At 37.7% G+C, this 26,297-nt stretch overlaps 1 protein-coding gene across 2 annotated transcripts; it reads right to left on the bottom strand.

Moving 5' to 3' along the window:
* Positions 1-1,490: 1,490 nt before the first annotated feature.
* LOC149770021 (uncharacterized) lies at positions 1,491-26,297 on the bottom strand. 2 transcript variants are annotated; one of them, XM_089949521.1, is made up of 7 exons: positions 25,887-26,297; positions 25,252-25,373; positions 14,424-14,538; positions 3,012-3,208; positions 2,354-2,511; positions 2,052-2,158; positions 1,491-1,599 (listed from the first exon to the last, which is right to left on the bottom strand). In XM_089949521.1, exons 4-5 carry the CDS (start codon positions 3,186-3,188, stop codon positions 2,416-2,418), a joined length of 273 nt encoding a protein of 90 aa, XP_089805647.1. In that variant the 5' UTR covers positions 3,189-3,208; positions 14,424-14,538; positions 25,252-25,373; positions 25,887-26,297; the 3' UTR covers positions 1,491-1,599; positions 2,052-2,158; positions 2,354-2,415. The 2 variants fall into 2 exon arrangements, with proteins under 2 accessions (XP_089805647.1, XP_089805646.1); XM_089949520.1 differs by lacking the exons at positions 14,424-14,538; positions 25,252-25,373; positions 25,887-26,297 and having other exon boundaries at positions 3,012-14,405.

Below are 26,297 nucleotides of genomic sequence, written 5' to 3'. Positions count from 1 at the left end.
GTTGTAATATTAATAATGAGTGAGTCTGCACAAAGGAATTTCATACAGCTAAACTAGCTCAACAACTAGAGGCAATTAAGAAATATATCCACATTCGTGATTCTGTCAAATGGCAGATACAACAGCATCAGGAAGCTCAAGTGGCATTTACAGAAGGTAAAGAGCCGCTATACTTGTTATCTTTTTAGGGATGTGCTTGGATTTTGCCCTCAAGCTGGAGCAGTCATAGGATATATAATAAATCGCCACGGTCGGAATTTATCCCCAAGCTGGGGTAATCAATGGGTAAAGTCTTATCCACAGTCGGGGTTTTATTCAAGCTTCAGGTGCAAGTTTTTGTGCATCTCCATGCCCTTGCATAGAACACAGTTACACGTTTTTTTATATAGATATTTTTCAGTTGTAGACAGGAATAATAAGTATTTGCGAGTGTTTGAAATGAATGGGTTCATTATGAATTGAGTGGCACTACATTTCAAAAGCAAAATTGGATTGAAATGCAAGAACTTTAGTACGGAATTAGTGTTGGTTCTGGATCGTAGAATGGAATTGTGTGTGTGTGATTGGATTTTTAAGGTAGCTTGAATAATTTTTCAGTCATATTGCTACGATGTCTGCAGTGTGGCAGTTTATAGTGATGTATAGCACTGGGGCATCATGCTGCAAACATGTAGTATGATGTTGCACCCAGTCACATTATCCTGACACCAGGCCGATCAGTCCTAACACTAACCTCTTAATGCTGAGCGTCTAGCGAGGTAGCTGTTAATACCATTTTTGTAAGTCTTTGGTATGACTTGGATGGGGTTTGAACCCATGACCTCCCGCTTCTGAGGCGGACGCTCTAACCACTAGGACACCGGAGTGGTCAGAATGGAATTGTAACAATTACAATGGAAGCGATTTGTATTATGCTTGTTGGGGCATTCCTCACTGATGGCTGTCAGTGACATCATCATGGGAATGTGTAACAGCCACATTTTGTAAGAACAAGGTGTAGTTGGTGAACAATACAGACACTTTTCTGCCATTTCCACTGGCATCATCTCATATGATGTTATTTAAAAAAACTTCCTACAACATACTCACAACATATAAAACCTATATGCAAATCTGATGAAAGCTGCTTGTGTTTCTGAAACACATATTCCATACTGGTGGCAAGAATGTCCAAATCTACATTACAAAAATGAAAACATTACCATCCATCTAGGAGTTGCAAATGTATGAAATCCTCTTGTTGGGTAGTTTTACTAACAGGCTTTACAGCAGGGCCTTCCATTAGATTTAAATGTGGCAGGTAAGTTGACAAAGTAGGGTGGGGGGTTGGGGGGACCTACCCCAATGGGGATAATTCATTTTTTTTTTAAAGTAGCATGGTGTAAAGTAAAAGTAGATGGGCTGATAAGGAATCCACTGAATTTACAGACTAAAGGTTCAGACATTTGTTTTTAAGAGAAAAATGAAAGAAGGAAACAATACAACAGATATTTTAATATGACTTTAATGTTTATTTTCTAGATTTAATTAAGATTATGAATCAGAATCAGTCTCCAACTCCACTGTAAAGTTTATCTATTACTTCTTCTGCTCAGGCACCTGCAAATTAAAACAAAATTGTAATGCTTAAATAAAGTCATATCATCTCAGCACTAGTTACATATGCAGAAGTCATGTTAATCAGCATTATAAAAATGTATGAAATTTTCTTCACTGCACTTGTGCTTCCCTTACTATCGTTAAGCCATGATACAAGATAACTTTGCACTTACTTGTCATTTCTGGCAAGTGGATGGTGCAATCAATTTGCACAAAGATGAATTTATTTCATCCAAATATTTCATGTGAATAAAAATTCCAAATGGAGGCACTTGTCCGATCAGACAAGATATATGCATATTGTAGTTAGCTGGACTGTAGCTCTGATAGTCCTGGGCAATAGGATAAGCTGATTTTGTTATCAGTTTAGAAATGCATCCGCTTTGCAAATACTATGCTTTAAAAGACGAAACTGAATCCAATATTGATGAAATAAGAGTCATTTGGATTACCTTGTTTTTTATCATTCTGCGTTGGTTGGGTGCATATTTGAGGGTCTCTGATATGGTCTCTTCCATTCCATTTGCCTTTGCTTTGCCATTAGTTTTCAAGCAGGCTTCTGCATGAGTAATACAATGTTTTAAAATAAGTTTCACAACAAAGGATGCATTGCATTTTTCTAAATGCCAGCAATAATCAATGGAATATTTTTAAAACATGTACTTTGAAATGTGTCTCAAGTTACTTTATCAATTCATTTAAAAATCTCTGGCAAGTCACATGAAAAACACAATTTAAATCAAGCCATACTTACTTATCAAAACCTGACATATCACAAGCTCTTGAAATGCTTTTTTCCCTTTACGTCCCTTTGGACTATACTCTAGCCAGTCTTTTTGTTTTAAGCTTTTTCATCATCCTGCAGACACTATCCCCAATTGTAAACCTGCCAAGGGAGCTCAAGTAGCATATCTGAAAATAATAATAATAATAATATTACTATTTTTTGATTTTGATATTATTATTAGTAGTAGTATTTCATGATCGATGTGACAAAATATGCTTGTATATAGTTATTTTTTGCCATGGTTTTGCAAGCAAATTTAATTTCTCTAACTTGAAAAAAATTTGATAACATTAACTATGCAACACAATGTACTAATAGCAATTATAAACCAAATTAACCACCGTGAATCTATTAACTTCATAAATGACATTCACTCAAGGATTGAATTAAAGTAGCCACATAATATGTAATAGTGTATATGTAGTAAAATACCTGTTACATGTTCATCTCTAAACATGTTTTGGCCTACATCCGTAAGACAAAACAGCCGACCACTACATGTTCACCCCACCCCCAAAAATAATTATACAGGCACTGCAGAACTTGCATAATGCATATTGAGGTTCACAACAGCAAATAAAGGTTATAACAGTTTTTTTAAATAGAAAATAAAGCCCCAATTTACCATCTTCTTGGAGAGTTTGGGATTCTCCTCCAACCTCTGGCAAAGGCCCTCTAGTTCCTCCACTGAATCACATGGCATTGCAAGAATTTCTTCTCTATATTCTGTGTCTGGGCCTTGTGTATGAACTTGGAGGGCCAGCTGCTCCAACAAATTCTCAATATTTGTGTCCAGTTTCATAAGTACACTGAACTGGAAATCTGTAACAGATTTGTGATGAAATTAGTTTTGAAAGATCAAGATCATTATTATAAACTCCTTAAAAAGATCTGTACAGTGAACATGGGTTTAACAATGAAATATATTTATGAAATGAAATACATGGTTTTTGTACAGTTTATATGAAAACTTTTCCCTATAATCCTTTATTTTTTTATTCCCTGGATATGTTGTTTCACTGCTGGTGTCTGTAAAGTCTGCATTCAATGTAGATGGTTTAGGCGTCTGACTTACACAAGACAATGGTATACATCAGAAAGAAAAATAAAAAAACCAATGGAATGATGAAGAGTCGACACATCAATGAAAAACAATTCATTGTTTATTTGCACAAATAAGTCTTGAACAGTATGTTTTATGACCTATAATTTAATTAATTAACATCTCACAATGTTCTGAAATAACAGTATCTAAGCTACAAGAGCTTGTGCTTTCATGTCATAATCTTCCATTTTGCAAACAAATTTTGATGTTGAATCAATGTATACGACCTTAGCATTGAACACTAACATTCAAAATGTCTACAAGATGACAAGACTATTATCAACTGAAGTGACAACAAACCAATGAGTTTTACGTGCATTGAACATAAGCATTTTTAAATGCTACAAAATGTGTTTTTAGTGTATGGCCACAAATTACCCAACATTTTGTCAAACATAAAACAGTTCTACTACCTTAGATGAGAATTAAATTCATAAATACAGTGTATAATTGACCTACTCGTATTTAGAGAGCTGTAAATGAAATAAGAGATTATATAAAAGTCAACACCTGTAGTATTTGTTTCATTATTCTATAATGTACATTTTTTTTCATCCTCAATACTTGCTACTTGCAGAGGAACTGGCAGAGAGAAATCTTTATATTCTCCACTCCAGAGTGGATGGGGATGGTGATGGTGTTGTCCTTCTGGATGCAGCTAAGAGTATAAAGATTATCACTACTCCTTAATTGCAGTAAAAAAGAAACAAAGAAATCAGACTGGATTTTTTGGCATGTAAACAAAATGCATACTGGTTGCAATGACCACTGTATATAAAGCACTGATACAATATATCACAAAATGCATTCTTTTTTAACAAAACATCTAATCTCATATATACAGCATCATGAGTAAGTAAGTACTCTTAAACACATCTTATTAAACAGACAGAAAAATGATGAAATTTATACATACTTTTGATAAAGAATTTCCAATTGTGGCATGGTATAAAAGCAATTGATAAAAAATAAAAAGAGACCAGATAAACTAAATAGAACATACCAGCAGGATAAGAGGAAATCTTGGAGTCTGCAAAATACTCTCCATTTCAGGAGGTTTTGGATGAGATGGCTGACCAGAAAGGTTTCCACTTGAGATTTTCATCTTTAAATAATCATCCTAGAGTGCACCAAAGTCATGTGAACTTGATCCAATTCCAACATTACTGCTGCTTGAGTGCTTAGATCCAGTATTGCCTTCACTAACTGATGTTATTAATACCTCTCTCTCATCAGCATAATTTCCATCATTTTTCAAAACTCCCATTGTAAAACCTCTGCTGAAGAAACTAACACTACACCATAAGGATTTAAAGAACTACTGCCTGGTTTCTAATCTCCAATTCATATAAAAAATCTTACAAAAGGTTGTTCAATCCCAGCTTGCATCTTGTCTGAATTCAAACAGTCTTTTTAGCAATGTACAATCTGCATATCGCCCTTGCCACAGGACACAAATTGTGTCTGCAAATAGATTATACTCCAGCCCAGTTGATCTATGTTGTGGTGTTGCACAGGGGTCTGTTCTTGGACCTGTTCTCTACACTCTATACACTCAGCTGCTCTCAAGTGTCATAGATCATCATCCAGTGTCTCACCAATTGTACACTGATGACACCCAAATATACAAATCTAGCCACCCAACTGAAGTTGATGCTACCATCCAAGGTGTAGAGATGTGCATTTCTGATGTGAAATCATGGATGACTTGTAACAAGCTGCAGATGAATGATGATAAAACTGAGGCCATTCTGATTACAACACAAATACTTTCTCATTCACATCCTTTACCTCACACAATAAATATCAGCAACACCAACATTAAATTCACACAATCAGTACAAAACCTAGGTGTTACTCTGGACAGTACTCTCACATTGCACCAACATGTCATGAACATATGCAAGGCTGCATATCTTGAGCTGAGACGCATCAGCTCCATTCTCAGATATCTTTCAGTTGATGCCACTAAAACACTTGTGTGTTCATTACTGCTTTCAAGACTGGACTATGGTAACTCAATTCTGTCTGGTTCATCTTAATATCTACTGCAGAGACTTCAAAAAGTTCAAAACATAGCTGCTTGGATCATACTTAGAGTACCACAATCAGAGCACACCTCCCCGCTGCTCTGTACCCAACACTGGCTATCCATTCGATCCAGAATCAAACACAACATTAGTTCTCTGTGCTACGTTTCACTGACAGACTCTAGTCCAACATACCTATCCGACCTCACCTATGTGTACACACAAGCAAGATACTTACACTCCTCTTCCGACAATCATATACTCATTATTCTCACTATGAAAACAAAGTCACATGGACAGCATTCTTTTGCATACCTGGGCCCAGCAACATGGAATGAATTGCCCACTGAACTTAGACACAAAGACGCAGTGATCCCATTCAAGAGTGCTCTCAAAACTACTTATTCTGACTACAAAAACAAACTTAATGACTTAATAATGTTAACTACCTTAAATATTCTCAGCATGTTTTTTATGTTTTCTAATTTCATGGTGTTTGTTTTTGTAATCATATCATTGTGTATGTTTTTATGTTGTCTAATGTTGCAAAGCGCTTAGAGCTTCTAAAGATTAGGCGCTATACAAAGTCCTCATTATTATTATTATTATATTTAGCTTGGATGAATATTTTTTAAATCAGTGGCCATAACTAAAAAATGGGATTTTGTTTTATGATCATAAAAGTATGTTGGACACCATCCATGATGTACAATGCTGTCTGACATTTCTATGCACCTAAGGTTTCCATCTCAAATATTAAAGCAAAATGCATACCGAATTTGACAGATTGACGAAAATAAAAAAAAGCAATGCTTACCATTTGAAAAGAGGCAATTGTCACTAGAATATTCTATTCAAAATGATATTAATTTTGGACACAGGGGATACCACCCCCATGTTTTCCTGACTCGTGATATGTCGGCCTATTCTGTGCACAGCTTTAAAAGATGTAATGTTTATCCATCGAGCTATATAAATGAAATACATTTACTGTAGACTGTTTCTGTCAGCAGTTAAGTTGAGTAATTAGGTCAGGTTTATAGCTAGTTTACAAAATTCAATGTAGAATGCCAATAAATGACAAGATATATTTTTGCAAACTAAAGTGATCTTGAAAAAAGATTAGTAAAGTTTAACATTTTATAAAAAATAAGCTATTATGTGGAAAAGAAACAACAATGAAATAGGATGCAATGTGTTTACGTCTAGTTTTGGAAGGTACCGTCTCTAAGGTACCGTCATAATTGTACCGTAGTTTAATGGGTGGAAAGGCCATTGAAAGGTAAGGGCAGTGCGGAGACCATCGAGTATGTTCCAGAATAGCTGAATCTTTGTAGATACATAGATCCATTCGTAACTTCAGTCCGCAAGTGAAACACTGTACTTCGTATCCCAATCCTGACTCAGGTCCGAAGTAGACAAATCCTGTTCTAGCTAAAACATACGAAGAAGGTAATCCTTCCCTATCCGTAGGCCATTTTTGAAACGTGTCCAATCGACGGGCACAATCACAATAGTTAAGTAAGAAGACTGGAAAATGGTAGGGTTTGAACTTGGAGTTCTCACTGGATTTCTCACTCGATTCTTGCTGTGGCGAAGTCATCCTTCTGGTGGGTGGCTATCCTCTTACAACCAATGTTTTATACCGACATGTCCATACGGCAAAGTAAAGTGGGTGGGAAGCCGCACTCGCTTCTGCTACACGATTTGATAGACTTTTTCCAAGGGTCGACTGACGATGTGGTGTGTGGGTAAACGCACAATCTTGTTGGGTTGATAGGTGGTCACTTTCTCTAGACTGCAAGGCTTCTTTCAATACGCCAAAGTTGACCACTCGACTGGTACGATAATTCAGAGTAAGTCCTTTCACTTTACACTTCGTGTGCACTTCTCCTTGTTTGTCCCAGTATTCGTAGCCGTAATTTTTGGGACCGCCACTGACGAATCTTGTCATCGGGGTGCTTGTCTGTCCAGGCTCCTAAACGGTCTCCTTCGATGTCAGGGTGCTGTTGACTCGGGTGATCGATATAAATGCAACTGTCCACGTCAAAGTACAGGACACGTTCCCCTAACAGTTCTAAAGCTTCGTACAATTTTAAGCGAGCATGAGCTGTCATGTAAGCTGCAATGATGACATTTCCAAAGGGGTCATCTTCTACAAAGTTCAGATCTTCTTCGTAATTCACCAAGATCAAATCCTCACGAACGACGTCCACGTGTTTCATGAATTTGGCTTTGTCGTGAATCATCTGAAAGTAGCGGGAAGGTTCGGTCAAATACTCCGTCTTGGGTAAACACGGTCATTGTGCCATTTTACCCCACAAGCAATTTAACATCACTTTGGCAAACGATCGCCTGCCTTCGTTTTTCTCAATGTGATCTAAAGTAATGCCTTCTTGTGCCCAGAATTTCTCTCTGAATGTCTTTTGGTCTTCGGGAGTGTGACAGCAGGACAGATAGCCACTGGCTTCTTGCTCAGTTTCAAAAAGGCATCCACGTAGTCTGCGAAAATGCCTTTCTGCGTGGGGTCACCCTTGTGGAATTATTGTGTCTTGGGAAAGTGGCAAATTTCGTACACTTCTAACAGTTGGTATCCCATGTTCAGAGCTTTGAACAATTCTACGCTGACCCATGTCCCCGTCAAGGCCCGTTCTTCCTGGGTGTGATGACAAGGTTGATCTTGGTTGCACGTTTCAGCACAAGTACGGCACAAAGGAAACATAAGTTTGCCTTGGCAATGGCGAGGTAAGACGGGATGGTATAGGTTCGTGGGAGGCAAAACTTTGCACTTGATCAAGCCTTCGTATTGTCGAATGTTTTTTAGGTCGATGTGTTCGGTGAACAATTGTGGGTGCCCTGCAGGAAAGCAACAATATTTGCACATGTAGGGATACAGTGAACACACGTCCAAGTATTTGATTTCTTCTCCTTTCTCTTCGTCAGCTTGGTACAGCAAACAGGTGGCATTGGTCCTTCCTCCGTACAAACTATCACTTGGGTTCAGGGGGTCCATGAACTGGTAACTTTCCATGAGGCGTTTAAACTCGGGATCGGTGTTCAAACGGTGATTGTATTTGTGTTCCCACATTTCCACCACTTGGTATCCTTCCTGTTCTAACTTTAGGCGTGGCTGACAAATGGCCTGGTACAAGTCTTCCATGGTTCGTTGTAAGAACTGATTTTTAGTGCCGCGGTCAGGGTAACAGACGGGACATCCGTGAAATAAGCAACCGTTAAACTCGTACATGATCTTGGGGTTTTCTAAGTCCCAGCCATCGACCGAATGCATTCCGATGATCTTTTCGCCCTGTCCGTTGCGGGCATGCTGAATCCATTTGTCTTCCTTGTCGCACAAGTAATGCAACCAGCATGGGGCTTTGACTGAGTATTGACGTTTGACATAGTTGGTCGTTTGAGGACTGATGACAGCCACAGTGTTTTCAAGCATGAATCGTTGTCGGTAGACTAAGGAACACGCTTTGGCAATGGTGCAAGCCTCTTTTAAATGATCAACCCCTCCGTGTTCCATGAACAGTTCTCGAAATTTTCCACAGCATCGCCGTAAAATGTCCATGTCGGAACGACGATACTTTAGCATTTCTTCCTGAAAGTCGAAAGGGTCGGAGGCGTGAGCCTGGTACCAAGCGTAGAAAGTTTCTCGTTCGGTACGCATGTTGTCAGGGTCGTAATAGTGAGCCTGAGGCAAATGGGGTAGAACGGCGTGTTGATTGGCTTCTGTATTGAAAAAGTGTGGAAAGTACCCTTTAGCCATTTCTGTCATTCCAAACATTTTAGGCATTCGACTCAAAGGCATGGCTAAGTAGCTCATCGAATCTTTAAACTGCACTTGTCCCACTTGCATGAAAATGATTTTGGCTCCGTTCAAAGTGATTTTAGGACGCTCGATGCCACGTTCCGTATAACATCTCAAAAGAAACTGTCCATCGTATCCGGAGAAATTGTGAGCCATCACCGTGGCATGGTGATGACAATCTCCATAATAATGTTCGATGTCCTCTTGGCTCCACGTCTTGTCGATGGGGTCTAAGACCCATTGTGTGAAATCGGCTAGTGTGTTCGGTCCTTGAAAGATTTTTTCACGCCCTCCAGGAATCTTACTGCAGTGAGGGCAATAACTCAAGATAGGTTCTTGAATCACTTCTCGCACGCTCAATGAGCCACGCAGAAATTAGGAATGTGAATACCGGTCTCTTGCATGCATTCGAAATCGAAAAAGATGAAATTGCCTTTCTTCTTCTTGTGACCATCCTCTTTCTCTGGTTGGGATTGGTATTTTTGCATGTAGCATTGGTGTTCCAAGTCCACGATGCAGTGACAAATGTGACATTTTTTCTTTCCTGAACATACGTGTGCCTTGGTACTGTTGATACATAGACCTTGTCCACACATTGGGCACAATCTCAGGAGTTGACAAGCACATTTTTTCTGTGAACTTTGCATCTTCAGATGTTGTTGGTAACAGGCAGGGCTGACAAATGTGCGCAGACAAGCAGGACAATGCACTGGTTCTTGCCCTTCGCTCAGACAGGGTTGAGAGGCCAAACATCCTGAGCATTTCGATCCACAATGTTTGTGTTGCTCTCGATTATTATAACCATCATAAGTCACATTTCTCACAGTAATATTTGTATCCCAGGAATCCAGTGATAGTGGTAATGGTATCGAAATGGTCATCGTGATGATAGAGGTGAATGTATTTTCCATCCTTAAAGTCTTTCCCTCGAAACAACAGAGACCCGCGCACTTCTTGAGGGTGCACTTTCAAGGTGTATCGTGGAGCTAGGGCATTTTTGCATCTCAGGAATGCCACAGGATGTGTCTTTGGACAGGCATGCTTGTTGTAACAGAAGTTCTGCTTCATTTCGTTGTTTGGCTCGGTTCGATTTTCGAATGTTCTCCCAGGCTCTTTTCCATTCTACCGTGTCGTTCTTGTCGGCATAGGTTCATCCCACCACGATGGCTCGGGCTAAACACATGTGGTCTTGAAAATTGTTAATTTGGACAAGACTTGTTTTGGTAATGCGAAGGTTGTTGACCAATAAGGTCTTTCTGCATTGTCCGGTCCCTTGAGGAGGAGAGACGTGGGTCATGTCCAGTGTGGCTTTTCCATCGGTGATGTCAAACTGGTCATTAGCTTGTTGCACGTGTTGAATCTTGTCCATGACTTTGGAAGTGGTCAATTCTGCAGGGCTGCTAAACTCGATCCAAACAGGGGATTTCAAGCCGTGATGTTGTATGGAAAGTCTCAAGCGATCATCTTCTTTGGGTTGACATTGTCGCTTGAGTGTGGTGAGCAAAGAATCCCACATGTCGGTGATGAACCCTTCTGCTTTCTCTAACAGTACTTCAGACTTGAAATCTTTAAACTTCACTGTGTATTTGTAAGCCGTAGTTCTAAATTTTCTAGAGGGACGCTTTTCCGTCTCTCGAATGTCATAGTACTTTTCAGGGTTGACTAAGGGTGGTAAACTTTGTTTAGAGGGTTTGGATTCTGGTTCACTCATGTCCTCTTCAAAATCACTGGCATGAATCTGTGCCAAGACTTCAGCCCTAGTACGAGGTGATAGATCACGTTTCTGCCTCTTACTTTCTTCTTCTTTCTTCTCAAATGAATTGGATCATTTCATCTCGATAGCAAAAAGTCAAATGACTAAAGTTTAAACACCATGGATTAATTTATAGTCATAGCAGACCAGCGTATATAAAGGGTATGTGTCTTGTCCTTTCACTATTCATTTCACTCTCAAACTGAGCACAACGATGGAAGAGACTACCAGGATCGAACGTTTCATCAGAGCTTTGCGAGGGGTCATTAGAAAATTCTCTTCAGACCAGCCGAGGGACTACTCTCCTTCCTTTCAAGATAAAAGTCAAGATACTTGCTATATCTGTCAGAAGAAAGGGCACTGGTCTTCAGAGTGTCCAGACCGTCAAAAAAGAAAAAAAAAAGGGGTTAGAAGAGACAAAAGTCAAGATACCTGTTATTATTGTCAAGAAAAAGGACACTGGTCACCAGACTGCCCAAAAAAGAAACAAGAGGAGTCAGAAGAAGAGAGGGATTCTTCAGAGGAAGAGGAAGAAGAAGAGGAAGAAAACAGACAGGTGAAGAAAAAGAAACAGGAGAAGAAAAGAAGGGAAGAAAGTGAGGAGGAAGAGGAGGAAAAGACTATGATGTTGAAGAAATTAAAAAAAAACAGAGAGTGAACAATGAGACAGAATAAGTCTATGAACTTTTTAAAGTGCTCTGCTGTGCATTGTGAATTGTAAATATTTATAAAAGAATAAATTAATTATAAAAGGTAAGTGTCTTTGGGTTTTGATTTTAAAATAAGAACCTACACTCACGCACACTCATACACAGACAGGTACTATTGGGTAAAATGGTTTTTTTTAGTTATTGGCAATTGAAAGTCTATCTCTTTTCGAGAGACGTGGATGGCCCTGAAAAGGGACTTTTTTGGTGTAAGGGGTGAGTTTAAACAATCAACTTTAACTGTCTTAAGCCTTTGCCATGGCCAAGGCCTACTTCTGGACTGCGTACTGTTGATGATGATTTCGTTGAAATCACTAAGGGTGGTGCAGTAGGCGTAGTCACAGGGTTGGAGTGTTTAGCTTGGGAAGGTCGTATTCTCTTCGGCCGTAATAAAGAAGTCTGATACATTTGTTTCAGACTTCTTAACTCCGCTAAAATGTCTAACAGTACCGTGACCGTTTGATTTTGACACCCTTGTTTCTTTGCTGCTGCGTCTTCTTGTTGTTGTTTTTTTCTTACCTCTTCTTCTTGCTGCTGTTGCTGTAGGAGAAAAGCTTGTTCCGCTTCCTTTTGCTGTTGTATAAATTTCTCCAATTCTTCTTTCTGTCTCTGTCTAAAATTTTCCATGTGCGGTAATGAAGGAGAAGGTGACGAAGGTTCAGGAACAAATTCTTGCAAGGTAAAAAAATCCACAAAATCCCAATTCACCTCTTCTGAAAGTAAGTCTGGGTTCCCTTGGGTAGTCTCCACCATCAGTGCACCCAAACTGATCGTTTTCTGAGTTTCTGTCATGTTGAAAAACTGTCGCTTAGATTGACTGCGCACAGGCGCTAGCGAATCTATATAGACTATGTGACGTCACAGACTGCTCTCTTCGGATTGGACGTGGGCTGACTGAATTTTGTAACGCGTGTTTGGATTGGTCAACAAACTCAATCCGTTTCAATCCTTCCTCCCCCTATAAATAAGTACAGTTCACTGCATTCCTTCACCTGTTACTCAGCACCCCAACATGTGGACCGATGTACAATCTTCAACGCTTGTGTCTTCGATGATGTTCCGGACGGACATATCAATGTATGTCCGATCCAACTGGACAGTTATCCACAGGACAGACACCAGCCTGTGGATGCGAAGAATCTTATGTGGAGCATCAAGGATGCCTCAAAAGAGTCTTAATCTATGGTCCTGCAGTCAGGCGCAGCCTAAGGTCAAGAAGAAGATGTCACAGATGCCCTTTATGTTAAGGGTATATTAACATAAAACCAAAGGCCCTTTTCAGGGCCATTCCTATCTCTCGAAAAGATCTTGACTTTCAATTGCCTACCCCTTTTTTTATTTTTTTGTTTAAAAAAATAATAAAAAAATAGAGACCCCTCCCTGTTTCAATTTTCGCCTGTTCCATTTTCATAGACCCATCAGGTCGGGACCTTATTAAAATAGGGTCCCGACCCTGTTCCATTTCCCCTAGTCCCAAGACAGTCCCACGATTTATTCCCCATATTCAATTTCCCTTGTCCCTAGAGTGAATAGTTTTTTTTTCTTTATCCCATGTTAAATTCCCCTTGTCCCTAGAATGGATATTTTTTTTTCTCCCATGTTAAATTACATAGTCCCCAGAGTGGATATACCCTTTTTAACATGGAAGTTCCCTAGTCCCTAGACCGTCCCTATTCACTACTACCATTGTCATTACCAGCCTGAAACCCAATTTAATGCCATTTGTATAAATTCATTTCAAATAAATATTATGATATAGTTGAAGTGTAAAGTCAAGCAAGTATTCTGTTTGCAGATTTTACATTTTAGATATTATAGTAAAGTCATATTTTCTCTTGTTTAGTAAACTTTATTGCAACTGGTTCCAAAATAGTAAATCTTATTTAATGTTCATTCACCAGAATAGGTATTAATACAATCCCGAATTAACTGTATGGTACTAAAATATACCCTGATCTTGTGTGAGATTGTAATATACAGAACTATACCTCAAGACAACAATAATATATTGAATTCATATTGTATCAAGACTGTCATGGTTATGAACTCCAACTTTATTCAGGTTTTTTCATAATAAATGATCATCTTGTGCTATGGTTGAAAAGAAATCAAAGTTCAGTTTAACTCCATTCTCTCCACATTTGTCAGTTGTTAAGAGGCATACTCATCCTCAGTGTTATAGTAAAATGTAATCTTATTTGGATCAATCTTGGTGGTGTAATATATGAATGGAGAAAGAATATTATCATCCAGATTAAAATATGTTTTATTCAGACTCTACTAAAATTTTTAGTTGGATATGGGTTACGGAGCCTGATGTGTACGAACAAAGCAATGTGTACCATGACCTTTTTAATTTAACATTTTAAACTCCTGCAGAAGAAAGAGATTTTTTAGATCCATTAAACTGTATTAACAAAAACATTTCTTCAGTATGATTTTCAATTACTTAGTATTGACAAAACTCATATTTTAAAGTTGTTGTTTTTTTGTGTTTGGTTTGGCCTTTTATGGTAAACCAACACAAGTAAGTTATTTAGTGCCAAGGCACTTTAAGTATAGTGCCTTGCCCAAGGACACACCATGGTAGCTAACCCAGGTTGGTCTGATGGTAGAATTTGAACCTACCTTATTTCACAGGTCCAGAAAGCTAACCACTGAGCCACTACAGCTCCCCATCTTATAGTGGAATGCTGGTATACTTTATGATCAAGAAGGATGGGTTGGGGTATGCATGTTGCATCTGAAAAAAGTGATGGAATTTTTGTTTACATAATATTTTAGTCATACAATATGAATCATTTTCTATAGATTTAAGATGTATCAGATCAAGTTAAGAAAAATCATATATTCTGTTTCCTGGGAATGTACTAAAATTCACTGTTATTGTTTGATTTTTTGGTAGTAAGCTTACTTGGTATTTTTTTCTTTTTAACTTGAATACCTAATTTGTTAACATCCTATTCTAAATCTTCAGAGTTCTGTCTATTAAGTGACAACTGTTGATACATGTAGGGAAGTTTTTGTTTATATCTTTTGATTTTTGTGATTCTGGAAGTTGCAGTATTTGTTGTTGTATTATTAACCATTTCAGTAATTTAATGAATGCAGAGTATACTGCTCTATAAATGAAATTTAAGTGAAAATAATGTAAAAGTATGTTTCACTGCAAATATAAATTGTTTAAAATAATATATCATTTATCATATGACTATTCAATTGTGGTAACTAGTATTCCATCCAATATCTATATATTAAAATATGTCTTTTCATACAGCTGGTGATCATTTAGATACAAGTCCAATTGAACATAATCAAATTATCAATGCAGGTGTTTTTATTAGTAGTAGTATTGCAAGTATAAGTGTTAGTATTAAGATTTCATATACAGGTATGATAAGTGTATCATAATGTTTAAATGATGCTCCTTGTTACAACATAAAATATGTTCACTGAAACAAATGGTTCACTGGTAAATTGGCAGCAAAGGTCTTCACTGAATTATGTTGCATAAACTATTTTACAATAAAACATATATGATGCATCTCAATTATGATGAATGTGAGGAGGAGGATTAATAATAATGCAATTTAAGTTATCTTCATAACATAAGTTCTAGCAGATGTGTAATTTTTATGTGGTTCATCATCAGTTTGAAACTGGTCTATGATTTCTGGATCTGGACATATCTGGTCCCCTGCTGTTGTGCTGCTATGGTCTTTACAGTTCATTAGGATATCAGTTACACTTGGTTTACATTTAGAACCCCATGGGATGGAATGCCCAGTTTGAAACTGAGAGAATGGTTAATTATCCATAATATAACTCCTGTAGTTATTATTAGGTTTGATATCAAGGTCTTTCTTTAAAAGCTTTTCAACTCAGGTTCTGTTCTACCATACAGATAAATAAAGTCAAATTCAAGGCTTTCAGATTTGTCCAGTTTGTTTCATGTGTTGCGGCAGACAGACTGTATATTGCCACTGTACCATATAAATATCAGTGCTTAGTCTGCTCTCAGTTGCTGTGGTTTGATTAGTTACAAGTGTCATCACATGTGACTAATTATTGACCAATGTAATGAAACTTGTATAATTAGAAGGCTGTATTTAAAAACTCTAAAGATCTTAAAAAGAAAATTGGATCGGGGTAAGTAAAACCTTTTACTCTGACCATTTGGCTAGAAAATAATTTTCAATAAGTTTAAATTGGATAATAGTAATATAATAATTAATTACACAAATCAGAATAAAAGCTATTTGCATATCCCCTTACAGCTGTTGCTTTTTCATAGTACTAAGCAGAATAAAGTATAGTTAAGATAGCTTTAAGCTAGAATTAAACTCAAATAAATTGCAAGAAATCAAAACAAACCCAGGATTAAAACTAAAGAAATATCCCGTCATATATACCTTACATCAAATAAAGAAACTCAAGATGGATAACAACAAAATTAATGTCACATCATCAAATAGTTATCTCAGCTGCCTGGTCAACCTAAAGGCAGATAAACTAATTCAAACTTACTCCGAAGCAGTCTCATCCCCCCAAGAGAAAAACGACAGATACAGTTCTTAACGCCAATTTTCAACTCGACCCCAACTGACTCGATGAGTAGACTCTACCTGTCACCAAGCGTAAACGAGAATGTGGACAATCTACCGAGTAACCGCAAAACTACATCCGACATGAGTACCCAAACTGAGGAACAATACTCAACAAGCACAAAAACAACCCAGACCACGCTGGTTAAAAACACTAGCAGCCAGGGGACTCAAACTGAGAACCTACTAGATGAAACAGAACGCCCTCACCCTACCACAAATAAAGCAGTCACACACGACTCAACAAAAGGTAAGAATAATAGGAAAACCAAATCCCAAATACCAGTTAGAAAGAATAAGGAACACACTAACTGTCAGAATACAAGACACAGCAAGCCGGTTATGGACAACGAAACAAAGTCAGCTAAAGAGACAAACACCAGGGGAAAAAAGACCAGTCTGCAAAATATCCAAAACAAGAAACACCCCGCTGAACTGACTCTCTTCGTCAAGGGAGTAAATTCCAAAATAACGAAGTTAGCCTTTAAAACCATAGCATGGCAATTGAACAAACATCACCAAGGAGAATTCACGCTTAAAAGCACTAGAGACGACTTGCTGATAATCAAATGCACCACTGAACAACAGATTGCCAAATATATGGAAATTGAAAGAATAGGCCAAATAAATGTTCAGGTCACTAGACACAACAGAACAAAACAACACATAGACCCAAACCCCCCAAAAACACACAACAAAGGAGTCATATACGTAGCAACTCAAAATAAAACCAATGAAATAGTAGACTACATAAGGAGTAAAGGACAGGAAGTAGAGAAAGCAATCCGCCTAAAAACAAGAAGGGGAAAGGATAGCACTGCAGTGGTACTCTTTTTTAAGGGCGCCACCCCAGAAACTATCAAAATAGCCGAAAAACTCGAGGCTAAATAATTTTTTGCTTTCAAAAACAAACCACGGTTCTGTGGCAACTGCAAAAATTGGGGGCATTACTCTAAGAGTTGCGGAAACCTATTCCGGTGCAATCAATGTGGTCTTCACCACCCAGACCGGAAAACATGTAGCGCCACCAATCAGCACTGCGCTAACTGTAGTGGTAACCACAAACCAAACCATGCAGAATGCCCCAGGAAGCCCTATTAGTCGAATATATGATCTCCCATGGGGTAAACTATAAGCAGGCCAAAACAAAAATCAGGATACCAAAAACAAAATAAATAGGTAGCACCCTCACTGGTAGGAAACACGCATAAAACGAAAACAACAGTAAATTAAACAAACTATTAAGACTTTTTGCACTAGAGATGGATTCCAGAGCAGAAATCAAAATATGGCAATGGAATGCACGCGGCCTTAGGGCCCACACTGACCAACTAAATAACAAAATACTTGAACAGGAAAGAAAACCAGATGTTATATGCATACAGGAAACCCACCTAAATGATACCTCACGTATCCCAAACATCATAGGCTACAACACCAAATACCTAAAGCATCGATCCCCACAGCAAGAGGAGGGGGGTTAGCAACCTTTGTTAGAGATGGAATTACATCAGAAATGCATAAATTAACAGATAGTAGACCGCCCAATGACTTCGAAATACAGATAGTCAAAATAACCGCTCAAACTAAGCAGGTACTAATCGTTAACCTCTATGAAACAAATGAGCAGCGCAATTTAAGTGCAGACGAAACAATCAAAATGATTAAAGACTGTGGAGAATGGGTGGTAATATGCGGGGACTTCAATGCGCACAATGAACTATGGGGGAGTCAAAAGACGGACATTAAAGGAAAAATTGTAGAAAAATGGGCACAAAAATGCAACTTAGTTTTTCTAAACAACGGAATGCACACCCGGATAGATGACAGAACAGGCCACACATCAGCAATAGACCTATCTCTATGCACACCAAGATTAGCAGGCATTTCTGATTGGCAAGTTGATGAAAGCGACCCTATGGGAAGTGACCATTACCTTATAAATATAGAAATACAAATTAGAATACCTCAAAATAAAGCGTCCTTCACACCAAGATGGAAATATGAACAGGCCAACTGGCTTAGGTTCAAACAGATAGGTGACTCAATCGACCCAGAAACCATATATCACCGGGACATTGACACCTTTAATGACAAATTAATAGAAACCATTAACACAATGGCCCAAGAAACAATTCCTAAAACTAAAGGAGTAGCACCCAAACCCACAGTGCCCTGGTGGAATAATGAATGTAAAATAGCAATTAAAGAGAAAAAAGAGCTCTAAACAAATTCAAAAGAACTAAAAATAATAGGGACTTTAACTACTACAAGGAAAAGGAAAAAACTGCCAAACAAACTATTATGATAGCTAAACAAAACTCATGGAGAGAATTCTGCTCAAAACTAGATATTAACACAAAATCGAAGGAGGTGTGGCAAAGAATTAAAAAAATGAGAGGCAAAACTAGATCAATAACCCCCAACATACCTGGACAAAACAACAAACATAAGGCAGAATTATTCGCAAACTATTTCGCCAACATGTGCAGCAATCCCAACTTAGAGGATAAGTTTAATAATCATAAAAGGCAATTTGAGGAAAGCAACTCTGACAACATAAAGGAAGCAGGAAATAATGACGGCCCACTAAACCTTCCGTTTACAGAAGCCGAATGGAGAAAGGCCCTCGCCGGCAAAAAGACCACATCCCCCGGGGAGGATACTTTGGGGTATGAAATGTACAAGAACCTACCCAAAAAACTTGTCACAATTGCACTTAACCTCATTAATAAAATATGGGAAACCGGTACCATACCTATAAGATGGAAAAAGGCAGTAGTGGTCCCGATTCTTAAGCCTGGAAAACCCTCAAGCGATATAAAATCATACAGGCCCATATCACTAACAGACAATATATGTAAAATAATGGAAACTATGGTAAACAACAGGCTGAAATACCATTTAGAAAGCAAAGGACTACTAGCTAATACACAGAGCGGGTTTCGCAACTACCGAAGCACAATAGACCAACTCATGAGACTAGAAACCCCTGTCAAATTAGCATCTAGAGAAAAATTTAAAAAATCCAGATATGTTACAGCCATCTTCTTAGACATGGAAAAAGCATATGATCTAATGTGGACTAAGGGACTGATAAGTAAACTTAAACCATACGGAATAACTGGCAATATATACAAATTTATTGCTAACTTCCTAACCGATAGAAAGATACAAGTCAGACTAGGACAAGACTACTCCGAACAATACAAACTGGAAAATGGCACGCCACAGGGAAGCGTAATCAGCCCAACTTTATTTAATATAATGATAAACGACCTGGAAACAGCGGTAAAACCCAACCACCTTGACTTATCCCAATTCGCCGATGACAGCGCCGTATGGAAAACTGGCAACCCGGCCAGCAGAGAAACGACCAAGCACTTACAAAAAGGACTAAACGATATAGGAAATTGGACAGATAAATGGGGATTTAAATTGTCACCTCTAAAAACAGTAGGCATAGTTTTCAATCCGGGAGGTGGCCACCCCCCACCCACTCCAAACTTAACCCTAAAGAGGGTACCCATCAAATTCGAAAAACAAGCGACACTCCTAGGTATGGTATTCGACCACGAACTCACGTGAGCAGCTCATATCCAAGAACTCGTAACGAAGTGCAAACGAGACATCAACCTCCTCAGAAACCTCAGAGGGGTGAATTGGGGGGCTGATCAAAAAACACTCGTTACCCTATATAGAGCACTTATAAGAGCAAAATTGGACTACGGTTGCCAGGTATATGGAGCGGCGAACGCCACGTTACTAAAGAAACTAGACACAGTCCAATCAAAAGCGCTAAGGGTATGCACCGGCGTCCTAAATGGTACCCCCACACAAGATATCTTAATAATAGTAGGAGAACCCCTGCTAGACCTAAGGCGGAAGGAATTGATGCTGCGATACTCGACTCGAATATCAATACACCAACCCAACCACCTCACGCTACAAGCCCTCTTAGCATGTGACAAACCATTCGATACAAAAGGAAAAAATAAAAAAATACCTAGTGGGAAAATAATTATAGAATTAAAAAGGAAATTTCAAATCGCAAATATCAACCCAGAAAAAATAAGGTACTACCCAGACCCCCCGTGGACCTGTCCCACACCACAAATAGATCTTAGCTTACGTAAACTAGGACAAAAACAAAATGACCCGATAGGACTAAGAGCATCAATACTAACGTACATTGACAACAAATACGAGACATACACGCAAATCTTCACAGATGGATCAAAAACCAAAAATCCAAATAAAACTGCAGCAGGGATAGTGATCCCAAAATTAGATGTCGCCGTTGGAAAAAGACTCCCAGACCAATGCGCTATATACATGGTAGAATTCATGGCAATACTAATGGCATTAACATACGTAAAAACATACCCCACAACTAAGGCACTCATTCTAAGCGACTCTTACAGTGTACTACAATCGTTAGCAACGGACCAATCCAAGAGCAGACCTAATATGATTAATCATGCAAGATCGCTACTTAAAGAGATTGAAAAAAACAACAAACACGTTGAATTCGTATGGATACCCTCTCACATCCTAATCCCAGGCAATGACAAAGCAGATGCAGAAGCAAAAAACGCCACAAACGAACCAAAAGCCCAAAATATAGCATACAGCGTCACTGAAATCAATAGCATTATCCGGGACAAGATCAATGACATGTGGCAAGAGCTATAGGAAAAATCGGATGCAAACAGTCTAATACACACGATGATGAAAAAAGTAAGTAGAAAAGTCGAAAGTCCGACCTTCAAAAATCCATACGATATAACAATAATAAATAGAATAAGAACAGGTAAAACACTATTGGCAGGATGCGCAGGGAAACACATAAAAAGGGGACCAACCGAAAACTGCCCCTACTGCCCAACTCCAGAAACAATCGCACACTTAATAAATATATGCCCCAAATACAACCAGGAAAGGGCCGAACTAAAATCTCAACAGGAACAAATAGGAGAACAGTGGACATACCCGGAGTTACTTGTGGCAAAAAACAATAATATAGGAATGACCTATAATAACATCATGACATTCATTAACAAAATAGGCAAAAGGGGACAAATCTAAACCGAATGAAGGGTTGGGTATAAAGAGAGACCATGTAAAGAAATTAAAACCAATAAACCTAAAAGATCGAACCAAAAAAGAAAAAAACGAATCAAAATATTACAAATCACTGTTTGGGAATTGTGACGGCCGGCTCGGGCTAGTGGGTTCACAGACTGACACCGCCGCTCATAACCCGAACAATAAAAACCAGATAAGGACGAATATTACAAAATCACTGTTTTGGAATTATAACGGCATGCCAAGCCCCGTAGGTTCAAAAAAGAAAAAAAAAAAAAAAAAGGAAAAAAATAATAAAAAAAAAAAAAAAATATTAAAAAGTAAATCAAAGACCAGTCAAAATATTACAAATCACTGTTTGGGAATTGTGACGGCCGGCTCGGTATCGTGGGTTCACAGACTGGCACAGCCGATCATAACCCGAACAATAAAAACCAGATAAGGACAAAATATTACAAAATCACTGTTTCGGAATTATAATGGCATGCTAGGTCCCGTAAGATCAAAAAAAAATAACAAAAATATAAAAAAATAAAAATAAAAAAAATATACATTCAAATAAATCACAAATAGCTAAGCTAAACAAAAATAACAGGTAAATAGCCAAGTGGTCAAAGCGAAGGGAAACAAAGGCAATCAAACCACCTCCCTCGAAGAAAACATCTCACGGCGAACATGGCAGTATCAAAAGGACGAGAAGACCAAAACAGAAACGGACACGGGATAAGGCAGAAAGAGCTGAAATAAAGAAGAGCAGGAAAAGGCACAGAATGAAGTTAAACGTCCTAAGGCAGTAAAAGAAGAAAGAACAGGACACTTGCAGACCTTGGGGAATGAAGGCAGAAACAATGAAAAGAGTATGCCTTAAATAATCAAACCACCCCCACCCCCCAGTATGAAAAGAATTGCCTTCCCAAAATCAAACAAAAGAAAAAAGGCCACCCCCCCACACATCTATTTATAAGTGTGAATGAGAAAGTGAGCGTGAATGTGTGTTGTCGGGATATGTGGGAAAAGCAGAAAAAACGAACAAAAATGTCTATAGCCATCACACAAATATAGCATACACCATCCCTACCCACCTTTTCTTTCTTTTCTTTTCTTTTTTTTTTTTTTTTTTTTTTACAAACAAATTTTACCACATAGGGCTTTCATTCTGACCCACGAAAGCCCTCTTTTGACCAACAACTTACTGGCCCTGAAACACACTGATTGGTTTAAAGCCACACGTACGAAATACTTAACCAAATTGAGGTCTCCAAAACAAAATAAAGGGCTACTAAAAGCCTACTAGATGTGAAAAAATTTTCGGAAAATTCAAGTACGCAAAGTACACAAAATTTAATAGACCTTACAAAAGATAGGAAAATTCACAACTCAGGAATATCTGAAGCGTATGTGACAATCACATGTTTGGCAAGATTGTACAGGAATAGCCCAATAAATATAGGGAACTGGGCATTGATTGCAACGAAAATTTAATAATACTGCTGCTGGTGTGCTTCGGTTACTGCCTGAAATGAGAGAGGAAGGAGATGCAGGATGCAGAAACAGACCACCAACGGAGTACAGCGATGGAGAAGGTTGCAGCGACGAGAGCCTGGGCGGGACCTTTTGGGGCACCTGGGCTTCGGCTTGCTTGCTTGGGGGCATTGTATAAGTAGCGGTTAATCGCTAAATTCAAAAAGTACACAAACGTGTACAAACTAAACAGTCGCACATACTGAAAGGTGCATGCGACTTTAATCCAATGAATGAATGAAATGTGTGCTAGAGGGTAGGGTTAGCAGTTATACTCCCAATTATGTTTGTGATGAGCAAAAGCAGCTGCACAAATTTGAGCTTTTAGTTTGGTTCTGGTAGGGTCAAAGGATGCAGGTACATTTTACATTCATTTTTTACTAGAAATAGCTATTTTCAATATTTTTCTGTGACAAGGCAACTAAAAGAATCAGTATGTGCCTTATGCATGAATAAAGTTTACTAGTACTATAACAAATTAGCATACTTTTCATCACCCCTCTACCATCAAGATTTTTTTATATTTACCTCTGTAGCAGACACAAATAAAAGTCGGCAGCTCATTTGCAGACTAAGTTACGCATATGATCTCCAATGCTCATCTAACTGTGACAGGCAGTCACCAACAAGCCAACCTATTTCCATGCCTAACTCAAAGTAAATCTGAACCACATTATAGATTTAGCTTATGTGTAAATTTATAAATGCTAGTCTTGTGATAATTAGGTTCATGCCTTCTACCTTAAAAATTAGAGGGATGTCAAAATACAAAACTATCCAGTGAGACCTATGATGTTAATTTTAATCCCTATGGGATTTGTGACATAAAAAACCCAAATGCTTTATGTATTAAAAGGTAACTAATGGGGGCAGGATCTGCAGTGAATCAATGGTTAGTATGCTAGACTCCTGATAAAAATGTTTGTGTTAAAATCCTGTTATCAAGTCAACCAGGTTACCTACTGCAATGTACCCTTGCCTTACTCCAATTCCCTCAGTACTCAGTAAACAACTAGTGTTGCTGTACATAACAAAACCAGTTCATATTGATTTTACATATTTTACTAAATCCTGACAAAAATAATTCTCTAAATAAAGATTGATTAATATGTGATGGTCTCGCATGTAATCAAACTCTTCCAAGCTTTTAATGATATGAACCGATTTATCAATGTTTATCAAATTTGCATGAAAAACTATTTCTTATTTGTCATCAAATATGTTCAATGTTTTTATCATATAAGCATTTCTGCTACATTAGATCAAAATACTCTTTTTGTCAGAAATAGAGCCCTTATAGTATTTGCAAGGTCAACCAATCAGATGCAGAATTTGAGTTTAATATGAATGAATATTTTTTTTTACAAAATTGCTCTTTTGCTATATCTTGATGAGATAAATCTATTCACCAAGTCTGATAAAATTAATGAGAAATAGTTTTAAGAGCAGTAGCAAGAATGGCTAGTGAGATGTAGAACCACCACATTATATGCATAGATTTTGCTTATAGCCTCAGACATACAAGCAAATAATTAAACAAGTCAGATCTAAATTGGATCATAAACACTGTTGTGCAAATCATAAGAAACTCTGCCAATCAGATGCAAGGTCACTTCACTACCATACCTTTATCACACTCATAATAAGCATCATTGTGAAACTTGACTATATAAGCCCAATGGCCAAGCATGATCAAACTTGAATCAGCAGTAGTGGTTATAACCTCATGTATTTGTATGCATCTTCACTTCTTCAATCTAGATCTCATTTATATAAGCATGTATTCTACATTTAGTAAAAACTGCACTACATGTATAAATATTGCATGCGGTGGTAACATACTCAGATGAAAGATCACCTTATTATTATTAATGGTTAACACTCATCAAACTTCAAGGACAACTTAATGATTTTAGCCTATATTGTGGAAGTATGGCTTTTAGGCTGGTTAAAAAACTCAACTAGTCTTATACATGATCACATGTATATACTTGGATTTTGCTCATTATTAGATTTATCCAAGATGTTGATTTAAGCCCAAAACCAAGTTTTATATAAACAAATTGATCAGAACTATGGACTCCAAAGTAGCTAATTTCTTACTGTTGAAAGACACAAGGGGATGTGAAATAAATAACACACTCTGGACCATTACATAAACCCACTTAGCCTTTTGACCAGTTGAGATAAAATATCAACAATAATGTTAAATAAGATTGATAAATTATGTTTTCTCACATTACCTCTAGCCCTTTTCAACATGGATGGTATTTTTCTTCCACATATGTCAGCTCTTAATTAGTGGCCCTTTCCCATCATGAATGTTGTAGGTGAAACTCTCAGAATTAGGCTTTTTAATTTATATCTGTAGAAGAAAAAAACTATTGGTCTGCATATATCAATGTCACCATTTCTGTATTAGATTAAAATACCATATGTGTGTGTGTGTGTGTGTGTGTGTGTGTGTTAATTTTAGAATTTAAGCAAACTTGTCTCCATGTGTTTATTTTAAAACTGATGATGATAACACATAACAGGTTCAATGGATAAAATGTTATTTCTTACTTCTTACAACTGCTCATTATATCTGAATTTACATTCAATGTTTGTTTTAATTAACATATTTGGGATAATGGGCAAATTATTTATTTTGTAGTTTATCATTATATCATTTACCAGTCTTTTATCATTCAAATATGTAAAATATAGTACCATTATACTGACTTCATATTCTATATGATATCCCAGCAATACATATTAAGCAGATAAGTGCAAATAAAAATGTTCAGAATGTAAAATTTACTCCAAGCTCAAAGAAGATCAGCAAAAGATAATATCCAACAAATTACCAAACAAAAAGCGAAGTTAACGCAGTTACCTTTATTATGAGGTCTCCAACACCAACGGTACTGTACAGCTACGTCTTCTGAGTTTTACCGTCATCTTGTCTTTCAAACCAGAATTAATTTCTTGAGCTCTTACAAAATGAAGAAACTTTTAAATACTATAATTTAAGCAGCTTCTTTACATGCCATCAGATAAATTATAGCACAGTGTTATGTCTGTCAGCAAAACGCAACTTCACATTTGGACGGCGCGCTCTGTGGGCATCGCCGACACAGCAACTGACATGAATTCTCTATTAGCAGACAATGATTCGGAATAAATCCTTCGCAAATCTAACATTCTCGATTTTTCATAGTTCCACTTTTCATTGTTGCATCTGTTTGATTGTACAATTGCTAATGATGTTCAATGAATCAAGTTCAATTCATCTGCTGTCTGAAAT

This window comes from Sinohyriopsis cumingii, unplaced genomic scaffold (genome assembly GCF_028554795.1).
Source record: "Sinohyriopsis cumingii isolate HCF-2022 unplaced genomic scaffold, ASM2855479v2 utg002863l, whole genome shotgun sequence".
NCBI classification, from domain to species: Eukaryota; Metazoa; Mollusca; class Bivalvia; order Unionida; family Unionidae; genus Sinohyriopsis; species Sinohyriopsis cumingii.
Note: the sequence above shows the minus strand (reverse complement) of the source record. Positions and strands in the feature narration are given on the sequence as shown.